The sequence below is a fragment of the Liolophura sinensis genome, chromosome 1, assembly GCF_032854445.1.
Source record: "Liolophura sinensis isolate JHLJ2023 chromosome 1, CUHK_Ljap_v2, whole genome shotgun sequence".
Classification (NCBI taxonomy): domain Eukaryota; kingdom Metazoa; phylum Mollusca; class Polyplacophora; order Chitonida; family Chitonidae; genus Liolophura; species Liolophura sinensis.
The window spans coordinates 22,797,641-22,821,012 of NC_088295.1; the positions used below are offsets into that span (position 1 = coordinate 22,797,641).

At 39.1% G+C, this 23,372-nt stretch overlaps 1 protein-coding gene and 1 long non-coding RNA gene across 2 annotated transcripts; both read right to left on the reverse strand.

Moving 5' to 3' along the window:
* Positions 1-440: 440 nt before the first annotated feature.
* Positions 441-20,094, reverse strand: LOC135471822 (transmembrane protease serine 9-like). The gene is made up of 13 exons (XM_064751231.1): positions 19,910-20,094; positions 19,174-19,391; positions 18,428-18,522; positions 17,428-17,723; positions 16,940-17,088; positions 16,314-16,368; positions 15,905-16,001; positions 10,155-10,209; positions 3,689-3,777; positions 2,950-3,209; positions 2,452-2,597; positions 1,441-1,495; positions 441-567 (listed from the first exon to the last, which is right to left on the reverse strand). Exons 1-13 carry the CDS (start codon positions 19,989-19,991, stop codon positions 464-466), a joined length of 1,701 nt encoding a protein of 566 aa, XP_064607301.1. The 5' UTR covers positions 19,992-20,094; the 3' UTR covers positions 441-463.
* LOC135473182 (uncharacterized) lies at positions 11,323-15,297 on the reverse strand. Its single transcript, XR_010444593.1, has 5 exons — positions 14,954-15,297; positions 13,941-14,344; positions 13,602-13,755; positions 12,475-12,569; positions 11,323-11,581 (listed from the first exon to the last, which is right to left on the reverse strand). It is a non-coding gene; the product is annotated as an uncharacterized LOC135473182 (long non-coding RNA).
* Positions 20,095-23,372: the final 3,278 nt, after the last annotated feature.

Here is a 23,372-nt window from a genome sequence, read left to right on the forward strand (position 1 = left end):
AATGTATCTTTGAATGTATGCTGATTGCAAAGTTGCAATTCTTTTAAAATTCTTTTCTAAACTGCAAGTAGTGCTGTGCGTGTCGTAGGCATCCTCATGTTCTTTTTTTTCGTTTGTGAAATGTTATTGGCGGATAGACATCATAATTCACTTTATGAACTCCCCACGATCAAAGCTTTAGCCAGCGTAGAAATATGTCGCATGCCAAATCTAACACCAACCTTAGAAATTGTCTTCATCGAAGCCTTCGCTGATGAAAAATGAAATGGATTAGCGTTCCAGTCGCTAAGCAATTAACATGTAACAAATAGTTCCACTTTCTGTATAACGTTAAGGTTATGATCTACAAATTACAAAACCCCAGGCACAATGGTTTGATAGAGAAACTGTATTGCCCTTCTGCACACACAAAGCGAACATTGGCGGTGTCGAGGTTCACCCCTGTTCAGATTTGTTAGCCTGTTTACAAGTCGGAGTACTGCTTGATCCAGGAAGTGTAGTTGGGCACCCTGGTGTAGATCCCGGGACTTTGACGTCCGGCACATCCGTAACCCCAGCTCACAACACCTGTAAAATAACACAGACCGATCTGAAATACTTCGATCTCACAGACTGAAAGTTTTCTTGGTTGAGAAATGATGACAGTGCTTCATGTATAAGATTTTGGGAGAAAACAATGTCCTGCTTAATGTCATAAAACTGGACATGCAAATAACCTACCTGTCTATGCTTGCTCGATCGTAAAACACAGAATGTCTTTTCACCACTTACGTATGGGCAATTTGCAAGTAGTGTCACACTAACTTGTCTCATACTGTCTACTGAAAACTAGAGCACACAATAATGTGCCTCACTGTGTCTACTGCAGACAAGAACACACACTAACTTGCCACATTGTGTCTACTGAAGGCAACAGCACTCACTAAATTGCCTCATTGTGTCTACTGGAAAGTAGAGCACACTGTAACTTGCCTCATTGTGTCTACTGAAGACCAGAGCACACTCTAATTTGCCTTACTGTGTCTGCTGGAGACTAGAACACACACTAACGTGCCACATTGTGTCTACTGAAGACCAGAGCACACTCTAATTTGCCTTGCTGTGTCTACAGTAGACACACACTAACTTGCCACATTGTGTCTTCTGAAGGCGACAGCACTCACTAACTTGTCACATTCTGTCTACTGGAAACTAGAGCACACTGTAACTTGCTTCATAATGTCTACTGGAGACGACAGCACACACTAACTGGCCTCATAATGTCTGCTGGAGACTAGAGACGAGAGTTCGGAGTACATTTCATCTGTAAAACACACAATTCCTGCTTGTTGTGTACGTGGTCAAAACTAAGCTCTAACTCAGATTCCGCTTATTTAAAGGAATTAACATTGTTTTGCATGTCTTTTGACTTTGTTTATGGACCAGGTTTGTAAGAATTACCTAATAAGTACCATTTTCCTCCAGACAACACCACCAGTGGGCCCCCGCTGTCACCCTGTCAAGGACAAGAGTATGAGAAGATATCAGTGATTTGGTCCTTGCGAATAACCCTGTAACTGATTTATTTATGCAACCGAGTCAACTAGGGAACTGTTTTAAGTATAAAAATATACACAAGAGAGGACATCGTATACACTTAATGATTTCATTTTATTCAGATGTAGTCTTGTCACTACGTTACTTTCCAATTGAGGCGATGTACATCTGTTACGTATTTCTGTTATTTTTTGCTGCTATGATGATTCAGTCATGCATATAGTATTTCGAAAAGTAGACTACATGAAAGTGAATGTTGGTCAACAATTCAGTAAAAAGTTCAATATTATAATTTTCGCCAAGATGAGGACAGGCAAATGTTTTCATCGATGTCAAAAGCATGTTTATTTAACATAAACTTCATAAAATCCATCTCTTTTGTTTTACTAACTTAGGTTTCAGTGTTTTATTTATTTATTTATTGGTGTTTCACGGCGTACTCCAGAATATTTCACTTATGCGACTACACCTACATTGTTGTGGAAAGAAACCGGGCAGAGCTGGCAGACCACTAGCCACTCGTCCACTGAGGCTCCCTTCAATCTTGTCAGCATAATGTTAAATTGTCAGGGACAAGTTGACTGTTAGAGTTACAAGTACCCATTTTACATTCTTTACTCAAATTTCCCTGTTTATGTAGAGTAAAAACGATTAAGATGCTTTAGGCAAACTAGTGATCACGTAAGACAAAACATCTAGAGTTTTCATTCTTTCCGTTGATGGTACTGAAATATACCGTACTGAATGGCACCCTTTTCCCTCGCCCTATGGAAAACTGACCATTAAAGAAGCTTTGCGTCTTCAATTAAAACGTTCGTTCAAAAGATGTTCTTCCGTCAGTTCTAACCAAAACCATCGTGATATTAAATCCACTCTTCTGATTTCACGAGATCAGACCAGGACAGTCTCTGTTACCTGGCATGAGTCCTTTCCTCCCTCTTGGTACCCGGCACAGATCATGGTGGTGGAAGAGACGCCGCTAACCCAGCTACTACACTGACTGTGTGAGATCAAGGGTACATCCACCTCCCTCAGGCGATCTGGTAACGACCCCGCTCCACCTGTATACACAAAGAATACAAGTGTTCTTTTGTTTACATGTGTCGGTAAGCCACATGAGTTACAATGAGAAGTTTTCGTTATATTGCTCGTGGAATTGTGCCAACATGCATTATTGATCTATCCCTAATTTAGGATTCACCACGTTACAAGCTTTGTAAAAACATTCTCTGCTGTTACGCCGCAAAGCTAGCGAACTTCCTACCACAACTATTCAGAAGCTGTGACGTGTTGTAGAAAAGAACAAATGAGTACAGAGCATGAATTTAGGCGGGACATGTTTCCTTCTGGAGTATCAAAGGCTGAAGACTACAAAATATATTCAACATCGTCAGAGACGTTGTAATATCTTACTGGACATGGTTCCCCATCCGGTGACAGTGGTCATGGTGCCTGCAGGGAAGTCTGTGGTGGCGATACAAGCTGGGGAAATAGTATCGCTGAAGGACACTGAGGACGATAACTCTATCATAGCAATGTCGTTGTTGAGGGTGTTAGAGTTGTAGTTAACGTGGAGTGTTATCTTGGAGATGCTGGCGGTGACTTGTCCGGAATCAGTGGACGAGCGTCTGTGAGAGCCCAGAACCAGTTTGTACCTGTTCAGGTTGCCTGTGCTAAAAACAAGTTAGCCGATGAACTTTCATGTATTGTAAACTTGCCTTGGTTTATGCAGGATACACGCATTCTTTTATTGCCTGTTATAAAAATACCTAAGATTTGTATTGCTGAGAGTAAAATAATATGCGAAATTAAATTAAGAAGGATTTGAAAAGATTTGCAATGTAAATAGACGTCAATAGACGTAAATAGATGGTAATAATGTGACAACTGGAACATTCTCCCGCCAGAAATATCTCAACAAGGATTTTCCACTAGCTGTTGATGTAAATACCTAGAAACTAATTGTCCAAATGCACTTATTATTGCAACTTGAACGGAATGAGGCAAAATAAATTGAATCACTTGAGGGTTAACTGCAGTCCAGAAGGCGTGACCGGTCGAGCTAGACCGAATTGCTTTTAATGGAAGGTAACAGCTGAAGTAGGTTATGACAACGAATGATCAGGCTATCATCAGCTTCCTTCTGACTGACCTGCTGACACAGTGAGCGGCTGTGATGGCATATCGGCTGGAAATGAGGGTCGCTCCGCAAATATGGGCGCCATTGGACAACAAAGATGCCTGTGTATTAAAAGTAAGACAAATTAATATACTCTTCAGTAGTTGTCTTAGAAAACGTTGGTCTGGAAAACTGCACTTGATGATTTTAACATTTATAACAATAAAAACATACTAAAAATATACTACATATGATAGCATTACATAGGACCAATGTTGAAACTTGTCCACAACTTAACCGGAGAAAATCTAAATATTGTTTTCATTTATTTATTGATTGGATTGTTATTTCACAGCGTACTCAAGAATATTAAAAATTAAGGTGGAATGTTATAAAATCTGCTGTGCTCTTTTAGATTATAGAAGAAATCTATGTTGTATATGGCTTATGACCACTCCGCGATGGATTTATTCCTAAGGTAAAACCTTATTTTTTTTAAATCATAGTCGACACGTCTTACGTTGGATTAACTAAGAGAACTCACCATCCATGGATACGTGTGTGCCTTTGCCTCTTTTCCTCCGACAATAAAGGGATTTGTGCGAGGGATGGCGGGCACTCCACAGTTGTTATTGGCAATGCGTGGTACAACTCCAGCTATTGTCAAATATATAAGTAGACAAGGGTAAGTGTGTTCGGATGTAAAGACACGGTCATTCACAAGGTAATAATAAATTATGCAGTGTTCAGCATTGTATGGTGTCCAGTGGATCGTTTCACGGAGGAAGCCTGGCACAAATGGAAGCTTTTGGTCCATCAGTACTTTTTGCCGACAGCTGACTTAGCGCTTCATGAATCTAGGTATAGCATCATACAGGTAATGGACAAGAACAAGCATTCACTGAAAACCCAGGACAAAAACTGACTTATACATCGGCGCTGTAATCGGCAGTTACAAATGCGAAAGAAAAATGAAATTGTATATCTTAAAACTTTATTCACTTTCGCATTTCAAACTCATTCGGCAATCATGGTAAAGAAAGAACTTGATGCGAAAGCCATGCGTTGATACGCCTCCTTTGCAGTTTAGTTTTAGAATCAAAAACTTGAAACCAATGGATTTAGTCATTTGATTTATTCTTATTCTAAGGTCTGCCAGCAACCTGCGGATGGTTTCCTCGGGCTCTGTCGGGTTTTCTTCCACCATAATGTTGGCGACCGTCGTATAAATGAAATATTTGTATAAAACATAGATTAGATACCGGCGTCAATTTGACGCGTAGCAACAAAAAAGGTGACAACCTTAAGATTAAGACGTGTAATAATGCTGTCAGGTGCAAAGAGAATCAGCTTTCAGTCATATCAGGAAAATACAGTATGCATTGCAGGCACCAGGTGAAAACAGTGACAAAATTTTCACGATCTCCGTGAAATGGAAATTGTCATGGTTAAAGCAAAAGAGACACAACTGTAAACTAAGACTAGCGAATTCATAGCTATTAGACCCGCCCTCTGCAAAGAAAACCAGAGAGTGGAAAAAGAGGTTTTCAATGTGCGTCAAAACCCACTTCCGATTTCATTATATAACTTTTTTGCTCCTTTAAACAGGCGTTATCGAACAAAAATAGTTTGTATAAAATCAGTGAAAACATATTTTCATTTAAGGTTCTTCAATTATGTCAAATGGTAGAGTGACATTCAATGGGAACGTTTTTGTCACGATCAATACATTTATCGTCTCACCATAGGCCAAAGCCAATATTGCCAACGAGACACACAGTCGGATCATCTTTGCCGTAGCCCACCGTTCTACTGTGAGAAGTGGAAACAAATGGACCCTACTATAAATAACCTCTGTGATCTTATCTCTAATTCTGTTCAATAAAGGTCATTGTCAAGCATGACCCCTGTTGTCGTTTTGTGGACAATTGCAAATTTGAAAGCCTCATAGAAGTAGGTCACATTTAACATTTATGAACTATATTTTGAGAAATCAACAACAATGCATTTTTGTCGATTGTAATTCATTATTGCAATTAACGGGGTAAAGCCAGTGAAACTTATTTGACACGTGATTATCATGTCGCGCTTTTTGTGCAAGATATATGCCATGGTCCGTGTGAAAGAGAGATAAGACAGAAGTCACGACGTCGACCTAAATGATGCCTATACGGTCCTTCTGTCCCATACACCTGTGTACATGCACCTGTCACGCTCATACAGCTAACTACGTTTACAGTAAAACAACAAATAAGTCAGAAAAGTTCCCAGAAGAATGTGTGATTAATTTGTCTCTTTTCCGCTGTAGATATATCCTTACAAGACCACATTATTTCATAGAAGTTAATATTTTGGCCGTTTCTAAAACTAAAAAATTTTACATGTCCTAACAGTCATAAAAGCTTTTAACTAATCAAGAAAATGTTTACAGCAAAAGAGCGACAACAACAAAAGCTTGCACGGTGGAAGGTTTTCAAAGGGATCTTGCCCTTGTTGCTGGGACAACGATTATATTACGAGGCTTTAACGTTTGCAGATAGTGATGCAGATGGTTTGATTAAAAACAGGAGAACTTGGTTTAAACGTGAAGTTGACACGTATCGCCTGGTGCTTACTTGCATCCGTAAAGGTCATGATTTTTACTGAAAATAAGCTGTGGTAAAACATTTTGGCCTTTTAAGTTTTCCAACCATTTTGCATGCTTCATGTTGTGGTATAAACAACGGAACTATGGTCAGATATATTACAGATTGCTGTGTTGCGACACCTTGACATAGCTTGTGGATTAAAGCGGCTGCCATGTGAACTAGATTTCTCACGAACTAGTGTAGAGAGTATCCTCGAATGTAGGTTACCCAATACTCGACTTGATAAAACTATATTAAAATACAATTCAAATATATATGTACCAAGTCAATGATGAAGTTGAGATGTGTCTTCTGTGTGCGTGTGATTCCGGATTTTATTTCGTGAACGTTGAAATGAGAACGGTATTTTCTCTCCGCGTTCGGTCGGCATGTTGACACTTTCCAGAAGTACCTAATGTTTCAGGTGTAACTCTTTCATTTTACACATATAAAGAGTATATTCGTTATACACGATTTCTTGATTTTTTCTTTTGTTTGTGCATTATACATTAAGGCAATGTAATACGTAACTAAGGAGTATTTTTTATGTCAAAACCAGGGAAGATGCTGTAAGTGTGACTTGATTATTGTTATTATTATTAGTCTGTACAATACCCCCGATGATTGTTTGAATTCTGTGTAACTCTTATCTGTTTTGGATAAGAGGCAAATATAAGCTAAGATTAATTGACCAAGAGCAAAGTCCAAGTAGATTTGTGCACCCTCAAATAATGGCACTCCTTTGGTCACAGATGGTTTTAACTCTACACACCCACAACAGAGGTATTTTGGCCAGGCCGAACGTGTCATACTTATCAAATAGAGGTGCCTGTCTGTACATCTACCTATCTTTCATTTGTTGTCCCATTTATCCACTTATAAGTCTTATAATATTTATCTGTACGTGTCTGAATTAAGCCGTTTGAGACTAATATTATGCATACTTGAAATATTGTATTCTGTGCTCTGTCGTAACATGAAATTTGCTATTATTAGTCTGCAGTTTTGTTTAGTGAATCTTGACAGTGACCTGTTTATTAGATCACTGCCAATTTAACGCCATACCCCAGAATTTGGTGTTTTTAGGCTCACGAATAATACACTTTTACGACAGCGGACAGCGTTTATTGTGGAAACAAACCGGGCAGAGCTCACGGGAAACGCACGACCATTCGCAGCTTGCTGGAAACAATCTCACCAGCGACGGTAGAGGGAGCTGGTCTGAGCCAGACTTGAACTCATTGCGATCACATGAGTGAGAGGTTTCTCTTTGCCACTTTTTGTTGTAAATCACGACAGTCAGGTATAATTGGGTTGAGTAAACCACTGCCCTTTGTCAGGTTCCTGACAAGCCTCTTGACGTAAAGCCCCCGCCGAAGCCATAATTGAAGCAAACCTCCTCATGTTAGGTTCAACGAACATGACGGATCGTAATCTTATACCCAAGAGTCAGCTAAGTTTTGCTCTCTAATGCCAATGTCCTTTCTTTAACGGCATATCTTATTCTTTTAGCGTCTCATCCTCGTAAACTGTTCAATACTATCGACACCAGGGGAAATTTTCTTTTTCTCAAAAAGGCGATAATCATCGGGTCATCATTTGTCAGATAATAATCCGACAATTCTGACAAACACACAATGCATAGGCAAGAAAGCAATTTTTTATAACTTTGTCTCATCTATACTCATCTAGGCATCAAATGAAAATTAAATTTGAAACATGTGGTTCATAATTATTAGCCATCTCAAACTTAAAGTTTCTTGTGAGTGATAAGTGGTGTACAAATGTCCGTATCTATGCTTGTAAATTTTACATCCATAATATAACCTTTGATAAAACAATCACACATATGAGATAAACAATGATACATTAGTAGTGTGATATTTATTGTAAGAACGTCTGATAGAGTGAGTCAATGAAGATAATGTGACAGTCTGGTACCCAACTACATGACAATCGCTATCTGGTCACAAGCTACACTGTGACAATCGCTATCTGGTCACACGCTAATCTGTGACAATCGATATCTGGTCACGACAACCATTTTCTGGTTACATGCTACAGTATGACCATCTCTATCTGGTCATACGCTACATTTAAATACTTACATTCTCCAACTCACACTATGGCAACAGTAAGTTTCCGTTCTTGTCTGTAAGAAATCATGACATTCCGTACATATACAAGTCAACCAATATCTATTTGGCGTCGTCAATACATAGCTCTCATGCTTTACAATGTATTAAATATAGATGAATGATAACCAGTCAGGCTAAACTTGATTAACCGGGGCATGTTTATTAACAAGGCATGTATACTTATTCTAAAGTCGTTATGCAATACAGTTGTACAGTTATGGCTGAAATGCCTTGTAAATATCTACTATGAATGACACTAAACTAAGACCTAGACAAGACTAAAAGTGGAAGAATAGCGCCTCCTTTTCAAAATTTAGAGCATGAATTTAGATTACAGTACTGTAAATTAAAAGTTATGCTTGCAACTTGGTAGATTAAAAAGACAGGCAGAGCCGCTCATGGATTGACTCTAGAAACATGGGAATGTACCGTAACGGGAATTCCTCGGGGCTATATGATAATAAAATACAAGAATATGTATCAAGTAATATTAAGTCTTAAGTTAAAGGTAATTTTTAACATCCTTGAAAAAAATGATAATTTTTTGTTAAACAACGGTCATGAGATCTGGACAGACCTCCAGAAACAGGGTAAATGCCGAACAATGGCCAGGCTGACGCTACTGGCGACAAGGTGACTTGGTTTATGGTCCGCATAGAGTCTATTTATCATTTCAGTAAATTAAACTTATTGTCTTGTTATCATAATTCTCAGTAAAATTCAACATAAGTGTTGATTTCACATAACTGTGATATTAAGTATGTATGCTCAACATAATAATAATAATATAATTGGTCAAGATGCACTTTGCCAATGCTTTGCTAACACGGCACGAATTCAGCTTGTGCTTAACTGTCTTTATCAGCCACTAGGTAATCACAGACTTGCAAATCATTTGGAGCCATTGCCCACTGTGTGTGTATAGATTTGCCGGTAGATCCAGTATCTGTAATGAGACGCTCGAGTGTAGACCCCAGGTTGATTCTGTCGGCCACACTCCACGTAATGTGCCCCGCCCCAACTGGTTATCCCTGCAAATATACGTGTTCACACATATATGTCTTTAATTTATTTTGGTTATTATCAAATAGCTGTATGCTTAATAAGCGATATTCAGATGTACGCTAAAGGAATGCAAAACAAACTGACAGAGGGCAGGGTAAACCAGTGTAACACGAAAAGTGCCTATAGCTGACTGTCTGCCATAGCCCATGCAAATTAGACCGATGTAGATCGGCGGGCATATGCCAGAGTGCTACCATAGGCAAATTACGACGAAAATATGATTTTATGGCCTTCACAATTCAATCCACGACCATGCTGAGTACCTTACATTTCAAGAAATAAAAACCCACATCGAAGCAACCAATCAGTTAATCGGTGAGATAATCCCCTAGACTGAACGCCTTATTTCTTTGGCCATGCTTTAACTTTGTCTCACGTTTAACATGTCTCTGTCATTTGTACAATTACTATCATAAGTATAGTGCTGATTAACGAAAGCATCATGCCAAAGGCTCACTGAACCGGACCAATCAAGCCTTGCTTTTCCCACTAAGAACCTGGCGAAGAATACATTTTGGCAACTTTGGTTTCAACATAATATGAAAGATCAATAGAACTTGCATTCAGACAGCCAAAGACAGAAAAGGGTTGGAATAGGGTGACTGATGGAAAACCAAACAATTTTAACTTTAACTTAAATGCATTGAACGAAAAAAGTTCTTGCCTCACCTTGGAGGAACCATTTTTCATTCGCACTACACTGCAAAGGTCCGCCACTATCCCCCTATAACAACAAAATGGAATTAGTGACATAATAAGCATTGTGCTCTACTTAAAACTTTCAGAAACCGTTCCAGTAACCGTTTCAACAGACGATGGTGGTCTTATTTGTAAGACACAAAGATGAAGTGGATGAAACATGGTGCTTTTCGTTTGTCAGTAAAACACATACCATGCTGATATGACAGAAGATGAAGCACGTCTTTTTAAAGAAGATGGTGATTTTACTTTTTTCATTGCATCAGACACCATGACGATTGACAGGAAGGTGGACCATCCCTCCCTTCTCAAAGAGCGTGGCAGTGTTTCTTTTGTCATAACATCAGACAACATGGTGATATTTTTCATCAGTCGGACTCTGTGGATCATCAACCCCTACTTAAAGTTTATGTTATTTACTGCCAAGTTTATGTTATTTTTTTCTATGCAATCTATGCAGAGTTTCAAACAAGTGCCTTTGGGACATAGAATATTGCTGTAACTGTGATAAAATAAGTTCATTGAACTTTATCTGATAATAACCTTTATGATTTCAAAGTATATCCTCGTCGTTCAGGCCATATCTTTAAAACTCTAATCTGATTTAGAACAGTGTTAAATCCATTTCCAACATAATTTTGTCAACAGCTTGTCCTTGACCTTTCTTTACTTACAGCGCATGTGTCCTGACCTCCTCGGTATAACCCCGCGCACATCATGTTGTTAGTGACTTTGTCTCCGTACAGCTCTGCACAGTCTCTCTGTTTCATCACAGGAATTTCAACTTGCCTCAGTACACTTGAAAAATGAGTGCTGTCTACAGGGAAGCAATAAATAAGAGAACAGATGTGAAACACATGTGAATGTATACGAACAAAAGTGCTTGATCTCTTTCCCTTTTTCATATCATAACCTTACGTAATCGATATTTTTTTTCAAAATATTTGGCATTTAATCTATTAACTTTAATACAGATCATAAAATATTTTTCGAATTTTTTTGTTCTGATTTGTTCTCATTTTACCATGCATGCGTGACATTGCTACAAACACTTTACTTCCGTAAAGCACTTATTTTACTTCATGTTTACCTGAAGTTTATTAATATGGCTAGCAAAATCTGGCCAACGTACTCTCTGAGACTTTACCCCATCCTGTGACGACACAATCGTCTGAATCCTGTGAATGCTGGGACCCCAAGCAGATAGGCAAAATAAACGCTGTGTACTCAACTGGCCGATCCAGTTGAATGAGAGCGATGTCATTGTCAAAGTTTTTTGGATTATACCGAGGGTGACGATGATGGTTTTGACGGCAAATTGCTCTTCTGTGTCTTCTTCGTGTGAGAGGTCAAACTTACCCAGGCGAACTATCCAATCGCGGGTGTCGTTAAATGGACTGAAATAGTCACAAATATGAAAATATGAACATATGAAAATACATTTTACTTTTTTACATTTGTTTAGATTTGTTCACTGAATAAAATATGGTCAAATGTTTACATTTTAAAGCGGGTAATATGAATCATGCTGATAATTCGACATTGACGTCACACAACTTTTTCTCTACCTAAATTAATTGTTTACATTGATCTGTCGGCTGGTGCTTAGTTCGATAATCTTGTTGTCTTATATCCTTCCACCAACCTGAACACAGGATGTCATGGCTATGGGCTATGTTCATTACGCGTCATTCATGGCCATCGCTAGGTGATCAAATTGTAAACTGCCGCATGGACAGTACGGCCTATAAGGTGCTCCCTATTTTGCATTCTCCCTGATTTGGCTGAATTTCAGACTTGGCTAAAAACTTTTCTACTCAAACTGCCTAATCAATGAGATGTTACGATTTGTGAAATGAAACAATGGATTTCTAAAATCATCAAAGGATGCCTTAAGAATTAATTTGATCTGGAAAGCAAAGAAAGAAAAGTGTTGGAAAGACCGGTAAATCCAAAAGGTTTTGACGGCATTCTGTGCGCAATTTTCCTATTTTGCATTCTCCCGGATGCGTGAATTTTCAGAAAGTAGATCGTGGACACTCATGGCAAAAGACTGTTGGTAAACTGACCACTCAATTTGACTGTTAAACCAATCGTGTTCCACGTCACATTGCTGAGAATCGGGAATAGTACCCATGAAACATTAGTACTTTCGCCATAACATCCCCTTGTTGGGGTTGATCTTCAAACGTTCAGATTATGATCACACCGCACTTTGCATTGGATTCTCCACACATTAACTGAGAAGGCACACATTATTGTACATGCATGGGTACAGGAAATAGCTTACTAATCAAAGCAATGACGAGCTGTGACTATCCACTGGTCTGAAATGAGAGTTCCTGCACACCAGTGCTCTCCGATTATGTCGAATAATAAGGATACCTAAATAAAGACAGACAAAAAACAGGCAAAAAAGTTGACATGTGTTCATAGGGTCTGTGTCTGGGAAAGAAACTGTTGGTGTTCTTATGCAGTCCATGTTAGTTGTCAGATAATAGTCAAAAGTTTCGTATCGGTCAGATATAGACAGTATTTAAAGATGAATCCGAAAGGAGCCAAGATTGCAACTTTGACAGTAAAAAACTTGTTGAAGTAATCAAAGACGATCTATTCAGGCACAGACACAAATAAACCCACTGTCTACCGTGATTACCTGCAATGCAATGTATACATCTTGTGCCCCACACCTGACTGAATCATTAACGGATTTGTTATTATTAATTAATTAATTTATTTATTTATTTATTTATTTATTTATTTATTTATTTATTTATTTTTGGCTTTCCTGGTGTTAAATGCCGTAGTTAGAATTCTTCTTTTTTAAAACGGCGGTCCAGTTAATTGTTGAAGGAAACAGGAGTGTTTGCAGAAAGTCACTGACATGTGCTGACATGCGTTCTGACTTTATGCCGCAGTAGATCCAGTGAGAGATGGATTCGAGCCCGAGACGTTTTTCAGAAGTTTACTGTTTATAAGAGGCCATTATATATACAGAAGACCTTTAACCAGCGCTTAGAGTATACCATTAAGGTCAAATATCTCTCGATAAATCAAAAACTAAAGCGGGGGACACCATGGTCGAGGGGTTACGGCACACTAGCGCAGCGCAATGACTAGTCCAGCTCGCCCTCCACCAATTCAGCTTATGATGGCTTCCTTTCTGGTCGTACTTGTGAAGGTCTTACGGCAACCTGCCGATGGTCGAGGATATTCCTCCAGCTTCTTCCCGCTCTCCCTCCACCATAATGCTGGCTACCGTCATTTAAGTGAAATATTCTTGAGTAAGGCGAAAACACAGATCAAATAAATTAAGAAAAATAAAACAATGTGGCTCTCAATAATGGCGAAATTTAGAAAGTTGAAAAACGAACGACGTAGATTCAATTCACTGCATAGTTATAAACATGATCTTACATGATGTCTGTTAAACGTTCGGTACATTACTTATCCAAAAAAGGTGGTTGATTGGTCATCCTGTATGGCAGAGAATAAAAATATTGGCGAACAGGCGCCGATCCTTGCAATGTGAGGTTTATCTTCTTCCAAAAAAGGTGGTTGATTGGTCATCCTGTATGGCAGAGAATAAAAATATTGGCGAACAGGCGCCGATCCTTGCAATGTGAGGTTTATCTTCTTCCCAGAAATTTTTTGTATTTCCTTCCATGTTTTATAACCACAATAATACAATATATATCATTAAAGATGAACAGTCCAACGAAACCCCAGCGACTAAGACCTTATGTGGAAACTTACCATCCACGGCCAACTACCTGGTATACTCGTTCTTCCACCAATGACCCGGAAGTTCGGCCATACTGGTGGAATCTCTGCCTGGCCACACGTACTGTCCGCGGTGAACTGCCGCAGCCATTGGTTGTATTTTCTCCTCTCCTGGATTTTTGCCCAGTAATTATTTTTGTTTTTCATCAGCCAGTTAATCATATTCTGTTTCTTTCCATTATTTTGTTTTTCGTCATTTCTTATGGATGCCACTTTCTTGAAAAAGTTTTGAAATTCCTCTTCAGTTTTCCCACTGATGTATTGTACTGAAGGAACGTCGATGGAATCTTTATCAGGAATTTGAGGTTTCAGTGCCAAGCCCTGAAAACTGGGTACAATTGGAGGTCGCTCTGTTTCCTTGGCGCCATTTGGCGACCCTGTATAATATACAGTATATTGTACACAGTTTATGAAATCTGATGCAAGCTGAGCTAATTGAGAACTACAAACACTAGGAAATGCTATAAGATGGCATATTAAGCTCCTTATATACACATCTCACTTACATAGCCAGATCTAAAGCTTGAATGTTTGTTTAAGTGCAACCGTATACTTCAACGGCAAAACGACGGAATGAAAACTATAATGTCTTACCTGCTGTTATTGTTCGTGAAGATGGAGAAAGGATACACAACCCGCAAACAAAACAGAGAAATAACGCGTCCATGGCACTTTTAAAATGCTACAGCAATATATGGTTAAGTATTGGCGAACCTTTTATCTAGTCGTTATACCTTATATAAGGATCGTGTGAACAGGGTGAGGAGGCCAAACCTCTGTCAGAGTTCAACACCCTCTCCACATAACGTTTAGCGGAACATCCCCAGCCCCGTGTGCATACCTGCATGGGATATAATTGACATGTTTGCTGTCCTGGTGACATCGAGAGGGAAATTTGTGTCCTCGTGCTGTTAGCATATTCTAATTTCTTTTTCAGCAGAGGGCGAGGTATTGCGTCTAAAAGCTTGTTTGGTAAAATATCTTACCTGGAAACGAAAGCATCTTGATTGTTGACATCCGCTAGCACGTGGAGCGATTATTTACAAATATGTAGCTATTGGGTGTGGTTATTCACCTAAATGCAGAAAACATATTTATCGACGCTTAAAATAGCAGGGTAAAACTGAATAGAAATTAGTTTTGTCGAGAATTCTTGAATCTCCAACCACAGACAAACTTAGACTGGGTTGATTACATACAGCCATTTGGATTAATGATCACCTTAGACATTTTAAAGTGTGCCGAATACAGAGCTCATGTGGAGAAAACCCTTGTACTAATTTGTCGGTGTTTTATAAACCCAATTATACCATTTCTGACCAAGATCAAACATTTTATTTATTTATTTATTTATTTATTTATTTATTTATTTATTTATTTATTTATTTATTTACTTATTTATTTAAGGTTGAGCACAGGCAGTTTACTCAGACATTGTAAGTAGGACATAAAGTTACAAAGTGTAATCGTTATCAACTGAAGAAGAAAACCGTTTATGACATTTTCAAGAGATCAGTCTTTGAAGTTTCAATTAGGCTGGATGGTGGTTACCAACCTTATAAAAGACTCATATCTAGAACGAAGGGCGTTCTCCAGCGTTGACAATGACAAAGATGAGAATCAGTTAGTAGCCTCTTAGGACGGAACATGTCCCTTGTGACAAACTGACACAAGGTATACTATGTGATGATCCACGTTTATTTATTATCTGCAGTTAATCACAGCCCTTAACGTCCTTCACAGACAAAGAGTTAAAAAGCTACATACATTTACGTACGTAATTTAAGCTATGATACAAGGGACCAAACTTTATGATTTACAGCTTCAACAAAACAGTATCACTCTAGTTCTAGGACAATTCAGTCTTGGTTCAGCACGTGCTGGCTGATATATGATCAGACGAAAACGTAGACTACTTATAGAGGAACATCTCCCACAGGATCCACGACACGAACTGGAAGACATCCGTGTACACGCCAGGTTTCATTGGCTGAGCGCAGTCCGTGGGTCCCGCCCCTCCCCAGCTCACGATGCCTACGAAATACACAGAAAAATTATGCTCCATTTTCATGGAAGCGCACGAAAAAAATAAAAGAAAAGAAGTAGCACAAGAGATTCCACCGAGTCTGACGCCATTCAGGTAGACGTCCAAATTATGACTTATAATCTTTCCACAATAGCAACGGCGTTTTACACCATGAGATTGCACGTTTTAAAATTGACTCTAGGGAGTGCAACATAACTGAACACAACCGTAGCCACTGATCATTACCTACAACTGATGTCAAAACAACGAAGACAAATGCACATTCCTACAGTGTATATACAGCAGAAAGAAAACCTCACCTTTGATGAACCATTTACCAAAGTTCTGGAACTGAAGCGGACTTCCGCTGTCTCCCTGAGCGACAAGCATAAAAAATGAACAGAAAATTTATCCAGATATGTAATGAGAACGAATATAGTTTGTTAGGCATTTTGAAAAAAAGTCTAGTTGAAAAACTTGAAAAATAACAGAGAAATCATCATTTGACCAAAATTTGCCCTATTATAATATCTGACATATTTACAAAAATCTGAATTAATAAATATTAACTTAACCCCACGCATTAAATTCACGTGTTGTCATTTTGAAAACAAATATATTTTCATCACATGTGTCCTTGCCTCCCGCATCGTTTCCAACATAGAACACGCTCTCTGCCAGACTGTACTGGCAACACTTACATTTCACGTGTTCCTGCCTGTAGTATCCTACGCAGAACAGACTCTCTCTCACCATTTCAGTCTGTATTTATAAGGCTTTATTTTAATACGTCATATATTCCTGTATCCACTCGTATCCATCAGAGAACAGGCTCTCTCACTCTTAGACTGTACTGGCTACACATACATCACACGCATCCCTCTTTCCCAACTCATATCGAGCACAAAACCCGGTCTCACCCTCAGAATGCATTGATAGCACTTACATCACACGTATCCCTGCCTCCCAACTCGTATCCAGCGCAGAACATGCTCTCTGTTAGGTTCTGCTGACAACAATTGAAGTTTTGACAAGTTTGGCGAGGAATCAAAGGGAGAGCCACCTGTCGAAGGGTTGAGGACATCTTAATCATCCCTATCAATAAAAGTTGTCTTTTTTAGACATTGTCATTCCTGAATTTAAGCAATATATATAGATCAGTGATCAAAGGAGAAAAAATCAACTGTATATGGAAATGATGGTATAATATCGTATTATGCAACATCTGAGCTCCGAACATCTATACTTTTTGAAATAGCACACTTACCATTTATCTTAATATTGCCTTAACTGTTACTGGACTCTGACGCCCATGCAGTGTCTGGCAAGCTTTCGCTGTACTTGGTACAAAGCAAGCCAAAATATAAAGCAAACATTAAAAGGGAAATATATTAGGAAAAACTTCTTCGTGTATAGTTTTGACAAAGATCTCACCAGGAATGCCACCTGACTTCGTTGCTCCCCACCCTGTAGCCACCAGTTCTTTCCAATGTTCCAAAGGCCCTGCGTTTGGGGAAGGCAGACAAATCAGAGAAATGCTTTGTGATTTTCTAGCTGGTGACGTCAACTTCACCAAGGCTATGTCGTTATCCAGTGTCCTTATGTTATAGAAAGGATGGATGATAACTTTTTCGATTTCCAAATCCTGCTCCGTATCCTCTTCTTCGTCCAGCAAAGTTTTCCCAGCACGCACGATGTAGCTGGAGTAGGTTACGACACCAGCCTGCAGCCTACAAGGAACACACAAAATAGTCCATTTTGGTGTAGGCGAAACGTGAACATTCAACCTGAGTTTATTTATATATTCATAATTCTTATTATTATAATTATTAACACCCGCCACACTAAAATATTTTCAAATACCCATTTCTCCTGAAAGAAAAAGCCGAAAAAATATTAAGCACCATATTTGCAATAACTTTTCATGCTCTTTCGTATGATATTTGCATCACTTTATGTTTTCTTCTCCTTTAAGCTTAAAATCATGGAAACATTTTATGTATGTATATACAATATTCACTCCAAACATTTTTGCTGGTGCAACAACTTGACTACGTGCTACATCAGCAGGCATCGCCAGTGTGTAGTAAAAGTAATGGTATCATCTTGAGTATACTTGCTTTGAGCTTAGTGATGCCTCTAGAATTAATTCATTTTTTTGCTTTCCGCCTATAAATGAGTTGTTCCTCCGAGTCAAAGCCAGAAGCCAGGGTCCACTTGCAGGAAGTTCTCCGGTTTGGTTAACATTAAGAGCACATGACTATAATGCCTATACAGTGATATTAACGCTGATAGGGTTTCGTGCAAATGGGCCCTAGTCTTTGGCAAAACACTACTTCACAGATTTCTGACTAGAGGTGAGTAGGCCTACTGTTACACCTAGCACACTGGTGATACAACCATAAAGTCGTTAGTGCAAATATACTATACTTACATATCAAAACAATGCGCTGCAGTTAGAACCCATCGCTCATCAATGAGTGAGCCACCACAAATGTGATTCTCTAGTGTTGTCTGATATATTGATACCTGGAAAGTAAAGTTAATGACATATACTGGGGTACGTTTTCCCTCGCAGTGACGATTCGGGTCAAAGTTTGATTGACCAGGGATCGATTCCACAAATCAAGTCATGATGTAAAGCCCTTCCCCAATACTTAGTTTTTAGTACTGGAGGGGTTGAAAATACCATCGAAAAAGCAGGAGTCAGCAATTGGTAACACAGATAAGGTCCCAATGACTTTTGTGCGGGAAACGTTCCCCAACGATCGTCCTTAAGAACAGCGATCACTTTCCCTTTGATGGTCGGTATCCCTTTCTTTCTCTTTTTTGGGGCTCGTAGCGCATAACGCCATGTGGAAACGCCACGTGACAAAATAATTACAGGGAAATGAGGGTGGTTTGTGAAACAAGTCCCAGTCATTTCGCCAGGAGGGTTTTCGCGATGCAGGGAAGCTGACCTCCGAAAGTTTCGAAGCTATTTTTTCATGGAATAGCAAGGTCGAATCTACCTCTAAACTAGACAAAAGCATCAGTTAACTGGCTGAGTGCGACAATTATCTCTGCTCACAAATCTTACCACTGCCATGAGGTCATTCTTGAGCATATTGCTAAACATGGTTAAAATAAAATCATTACAAAGTATAAAAGTCTCAACCGTGCACAGTGAAAATTTCTTACCATCCATGGCCAGCTTCCAGGTATAGCCTGTCTACCGCCAACTATCTTGTAGTGCGGGTTAATAGGAGGAATATCCTGAAGACCACACCTCTTCTGAGCGTGCTGCTGGCGTTTGTGATACCACTGTGAAAAACGCTGTGTCAGGTGCTTGTCTGCCACTAACCGGTCGCCCAAGATGTCCTCTTCCAGTCCGTCTGGTATGGGGATATTCACATGACCTGAGCGGAAATACAAGTATAGTCAAGTAAAACTGCTAAGCCTGCAAGGGACTTGAAAAACTGAAATATATGTAGATGTTTTCTCATGTTTGGACATAATAATTACAATTATTGACATACACATTTTATCAGTATTAGAATATAAGGGCATGGAACAGCGCAGCATGATAATGGATATCGGAATATTGTTTTCTTGTATATATATGCAGCCGCTGTATCAGTTGAGTTTCCGCGTGCCGGAGCATCATACAAAATATTTAAGTCTGTTACTGCCTTTTGACGATAGAAAGCACCTAGCGAAAATAAAAAACACAGATTGTTAAATTCTTTTATACTTTTCTGACAGAAATGTTCGCAGAGAGACCTATAGAGAAACCGTTTTCCATCATATATATATGTTAATCCATATACATATGTATATGATACTGCCTGTGGCATGAAACCAATGCATGATCACATACATTGGTCTGTATAATGCATACACGCGGAGTGATAACAAATATGATGGCCATTCTCACGTGAACTAATGGTGGGAAATCCCAGCAAGAGGGTACCAAGGCAAACGCCCAAAACAACGTTCACCCTCATCATCAGCGGCATAAGTGTTGGCTAACTTTTCTCTTCGAGGTAAAATAAATCCAGGTATAACCTTATGTAGTCAGAATACTTGCCAGAACCAATTGTCTTATTTATGTGCCTTGCCTTTTCTTCAATGCCACACGAATCAACTAACACTCGTGACGGCATGTGTGCATGACTTGGTTACCATTGCAAACTTGTTGACTGTATATTACTTCAGATCGGGGGTGACTCATTATTCACCTAACACCGGACTATCTTTACAAAGCGCATTCGCAGATCTCCTCAATAGCTACTGGTTTTGTGAAGACATTGAACACTTAAAACTAGAACAGTTTAGAGCAACACGTCAAGTCAATGACATACGAAATGATGAAGTGCCCTGTCTGATGACATAAGACATCGTTGCTGCATAACCGGTTATGTTACTCTTGACTGGAATTAACGACGCATTCAGCTAGCAGAATCAGGGTGAAAAGTTTTAATTCCTCTCTGTGTCGTTGTAGATAGATATGATTCGAACATGAATAGCGTCGTGCCTATTTAATTCTTTAACATCAGTGATCTTGGTACTATGCCTCAGTTGGCGCTCAGCGTATGAGGAATCTACTAAATACTGGTCGGCCCAGTCTCGGTATAACGTGTCTGGTATATTCGGAATGGCGTTTCCTTCAGTAAATGCTGGCACTGGGTCCGGCTTGCTACAAGGAGACACCATCGTGATATGATCGAAATACTGTTTTCATAACTTCCCTTGAAATATAACATTAAGTTCAATCAGTCGTCAACTGAAGATTTCCAAAATTGATAAACTCAATACCGATTTACAATAAAGTCTTGACTTCCAATATTAAACGGATTAAACATACTGAAACGAAGGACAGTCAGTCAGATTAATTTCATTGTTGCTTTGCACAACAGTGACATCAGAGGATATTCTAAAATATTAAAATAAAGATATTTCATTCTTGATTTCATAGTTGCTTAACGAACTAGGGATGTCAGAAGCATAATACATCTGACTGATATTTTTGGCCATGATTAAGAAAACTTCAGTTATGTAACGCTTGTGGGGGTTTAGGCCTACTGGTAAATGAGGCTCGTCAGGGATCGGAAAACCCCCACACACCTCGCCAAGTATAGGAAGAACCCCACACTCTCACCTGGGATCAAGAGAGCCCCATACACCGAAAGAACCACCCACATCTTGCCATTCAGCGAAAGGACAAATCCTCCCCCCCCCCCCGCCCGCTCCCTCCCAAGACACACACACACGCGCGCGCGTTCATCTGCAGAAAAGCGACATCCGAGTCAGCACGAACTGCATGCATTTGATCCGTCCACCCCATTGATCAAAGGACAGAAAACTTTCTCCAGCACCTCAATCATTCGGTCAGTGAACATAAAATGTACTATCACATTGTTTGTTAATCCAGAAACGATAAACGAATGTGATGGTAACTTCTGAAGAACCGATTAACGTGTTAGCACACTGCTCAGGTAAACATCGTATTTGGCATCCGAATAAATTCATATCTCCATTAAGGTGCTGTCTTAAATATGATGCTGGCAATTTACTTTTTATTCTCTTCAATCGGAAGTTTGCGCGAGTATGGCTAGCGCGTTATTCGGTTGTGGCTTTAGAATATATTGCTTCTAACGTGTATAGCCAAAAAAGAATATGCTGTTAATTAAGGGGTCATCGTTACGAATCTATTTTTGTAAGGAATATTTTTCTTGAACCTTCCCACTCACAGACTTGATCAAGTTATGCCCAGCGCTTTCATGTGTAAGGGGAGGACAACCGTGGAAAGGGATCACTCTGTCACTCCATATGGTGCACGAAGCACCAGGGCATAGTGTATATACTTTAGTAAAGAAATTATCACTTTGTATAATCATGTTTTAGGAACGTATGGACGAATACCTAAGAATGCTTAAATTAGCATGATCACACAAAAGTATAAATTATATCCAGTGTATGTGTTGTCTCTACTACATATAGTTGAATATTATGGAAATACTTTTACAGTTATATTTGGTTGGATAAAGCTTTCACTGAGTGGCACTTTAGGGTTATGGAAAGAGTTACGTGATGAAACTGTGTGAAACTGAATCTCACAAGATGTGAGAACGTGGAGTAAGCTATCTGCGTTACACGAATTAAAGAAACATTCTTTGTATAGTTTTGCTCACTTCACTTTTAATGGTCGTATCAGGAATGTTAAAGTCAATTTACATCGTCAAATCAAGATAGCCAACTCAACTTGAAGTGTTATAAATAAGTAAGAATTCCGCGTAATCGAATAACGTTTTAATGCCAAACCGGACGGTGTGATCTCTTATCAACACTAGCCGCCTCCGCTTCGTTAATCTATTCCAACTGTCAGCTTAAGTAGTCTTGTGAAAATATGTCCCATACGACTTACCTGCAGTTCACTTGTCTAGGCCGTTTATACACTGATTCCTTGTGTTTAAATATTACAAATGGAAATTATGCAGCAAGAATATGATAAACTGTATTTAACATTCAAGTCAACTACAGACAACAGGCAGTAGTTATAGAGGGCAACTTGACGCCGATGTTTACGAGTTAAATTCCACCATATGGTTTTCATTAAAATGTCAACTCCAACTACACGTGTATATGTTTGATAAATGCAATATCAGATAAATCAGGGACGATTTTAAAGAACGTCCGATGATAAAAGTTTCCTGACGATGGTTGATCTACATCGGGGGTAGAGGGGAGGCCGGGAGAGGGATTGAGGGGCGCACAATACCGCACAGATCTTATAATGTTAAGATTGCTCGTTTTTTTTCTTATTGTTTTTTTTTTCTTTTTTTTTTTTTCCATTGTTTATCTCGACAGTGCATTTTTGTACAGTTGATCCCTCAAGAAAATATAAAAGAATTTGCGATTTATACTTTCACTCTGTTTTCTTCAAGTCTTGAGTTATACCAATACCTTGAGCAGATGGTGTGCCAAGGCTACATGTGCACAACCCTGCGTGCCTCCCTTCATTTATTAATCACATCCAACATTTGTTTTGTCATACAATGATTCAGTTCAATCTACGTGGAGTCATTTAAACACACTTAGTCGCGTCTTTAAGACAAGCACGTTTTTTTCAATGCGAAATATATGGGCCGTAATCATATATATCCTCATGACAGACCAATGCAAGATAGGCCTGCTAAGTCTACATGTATGTCGCAGCATTTACAATCACAATAAGAAACGTGATAAAAAAAAATGCCATGACTGGTGTGAGCGCCAGTCCAAAGGTCGAAAAGCGAACATAGTCATCCAGGGGTAGCCTGCTATACAAGATGGGTAATACATGAATAATCGAGAATAAATTCTACATGGTTATTTGCCTTGGGCAATATGATTATTAT

Bases quoted from the DNA above. Each gene is read 5' to 3' on its own strand.
- LOC135471822 (XM_064751231.1), bottom strand. From the start codon at position 19,991: ATGCCGCTGATGATGAGGGTGAACGTTGTTTTGGGCGTTTGCCTTGGT. The intron at 17,089-17,427 runs GTGAGATCTTTG...TTTTATTGATAG, and splicing joins GAAGTCAGGTGGCATTCCTG to GGATGATTAAGATGTCCTCA. The intron at 16,002-16,313 runs GTGAGGTTTTCT...TGTATTTCGTAG, and splicing joins TGGTAAATGGTTCATCAAAG to GCATCGTGAGCTGGGGAGGG.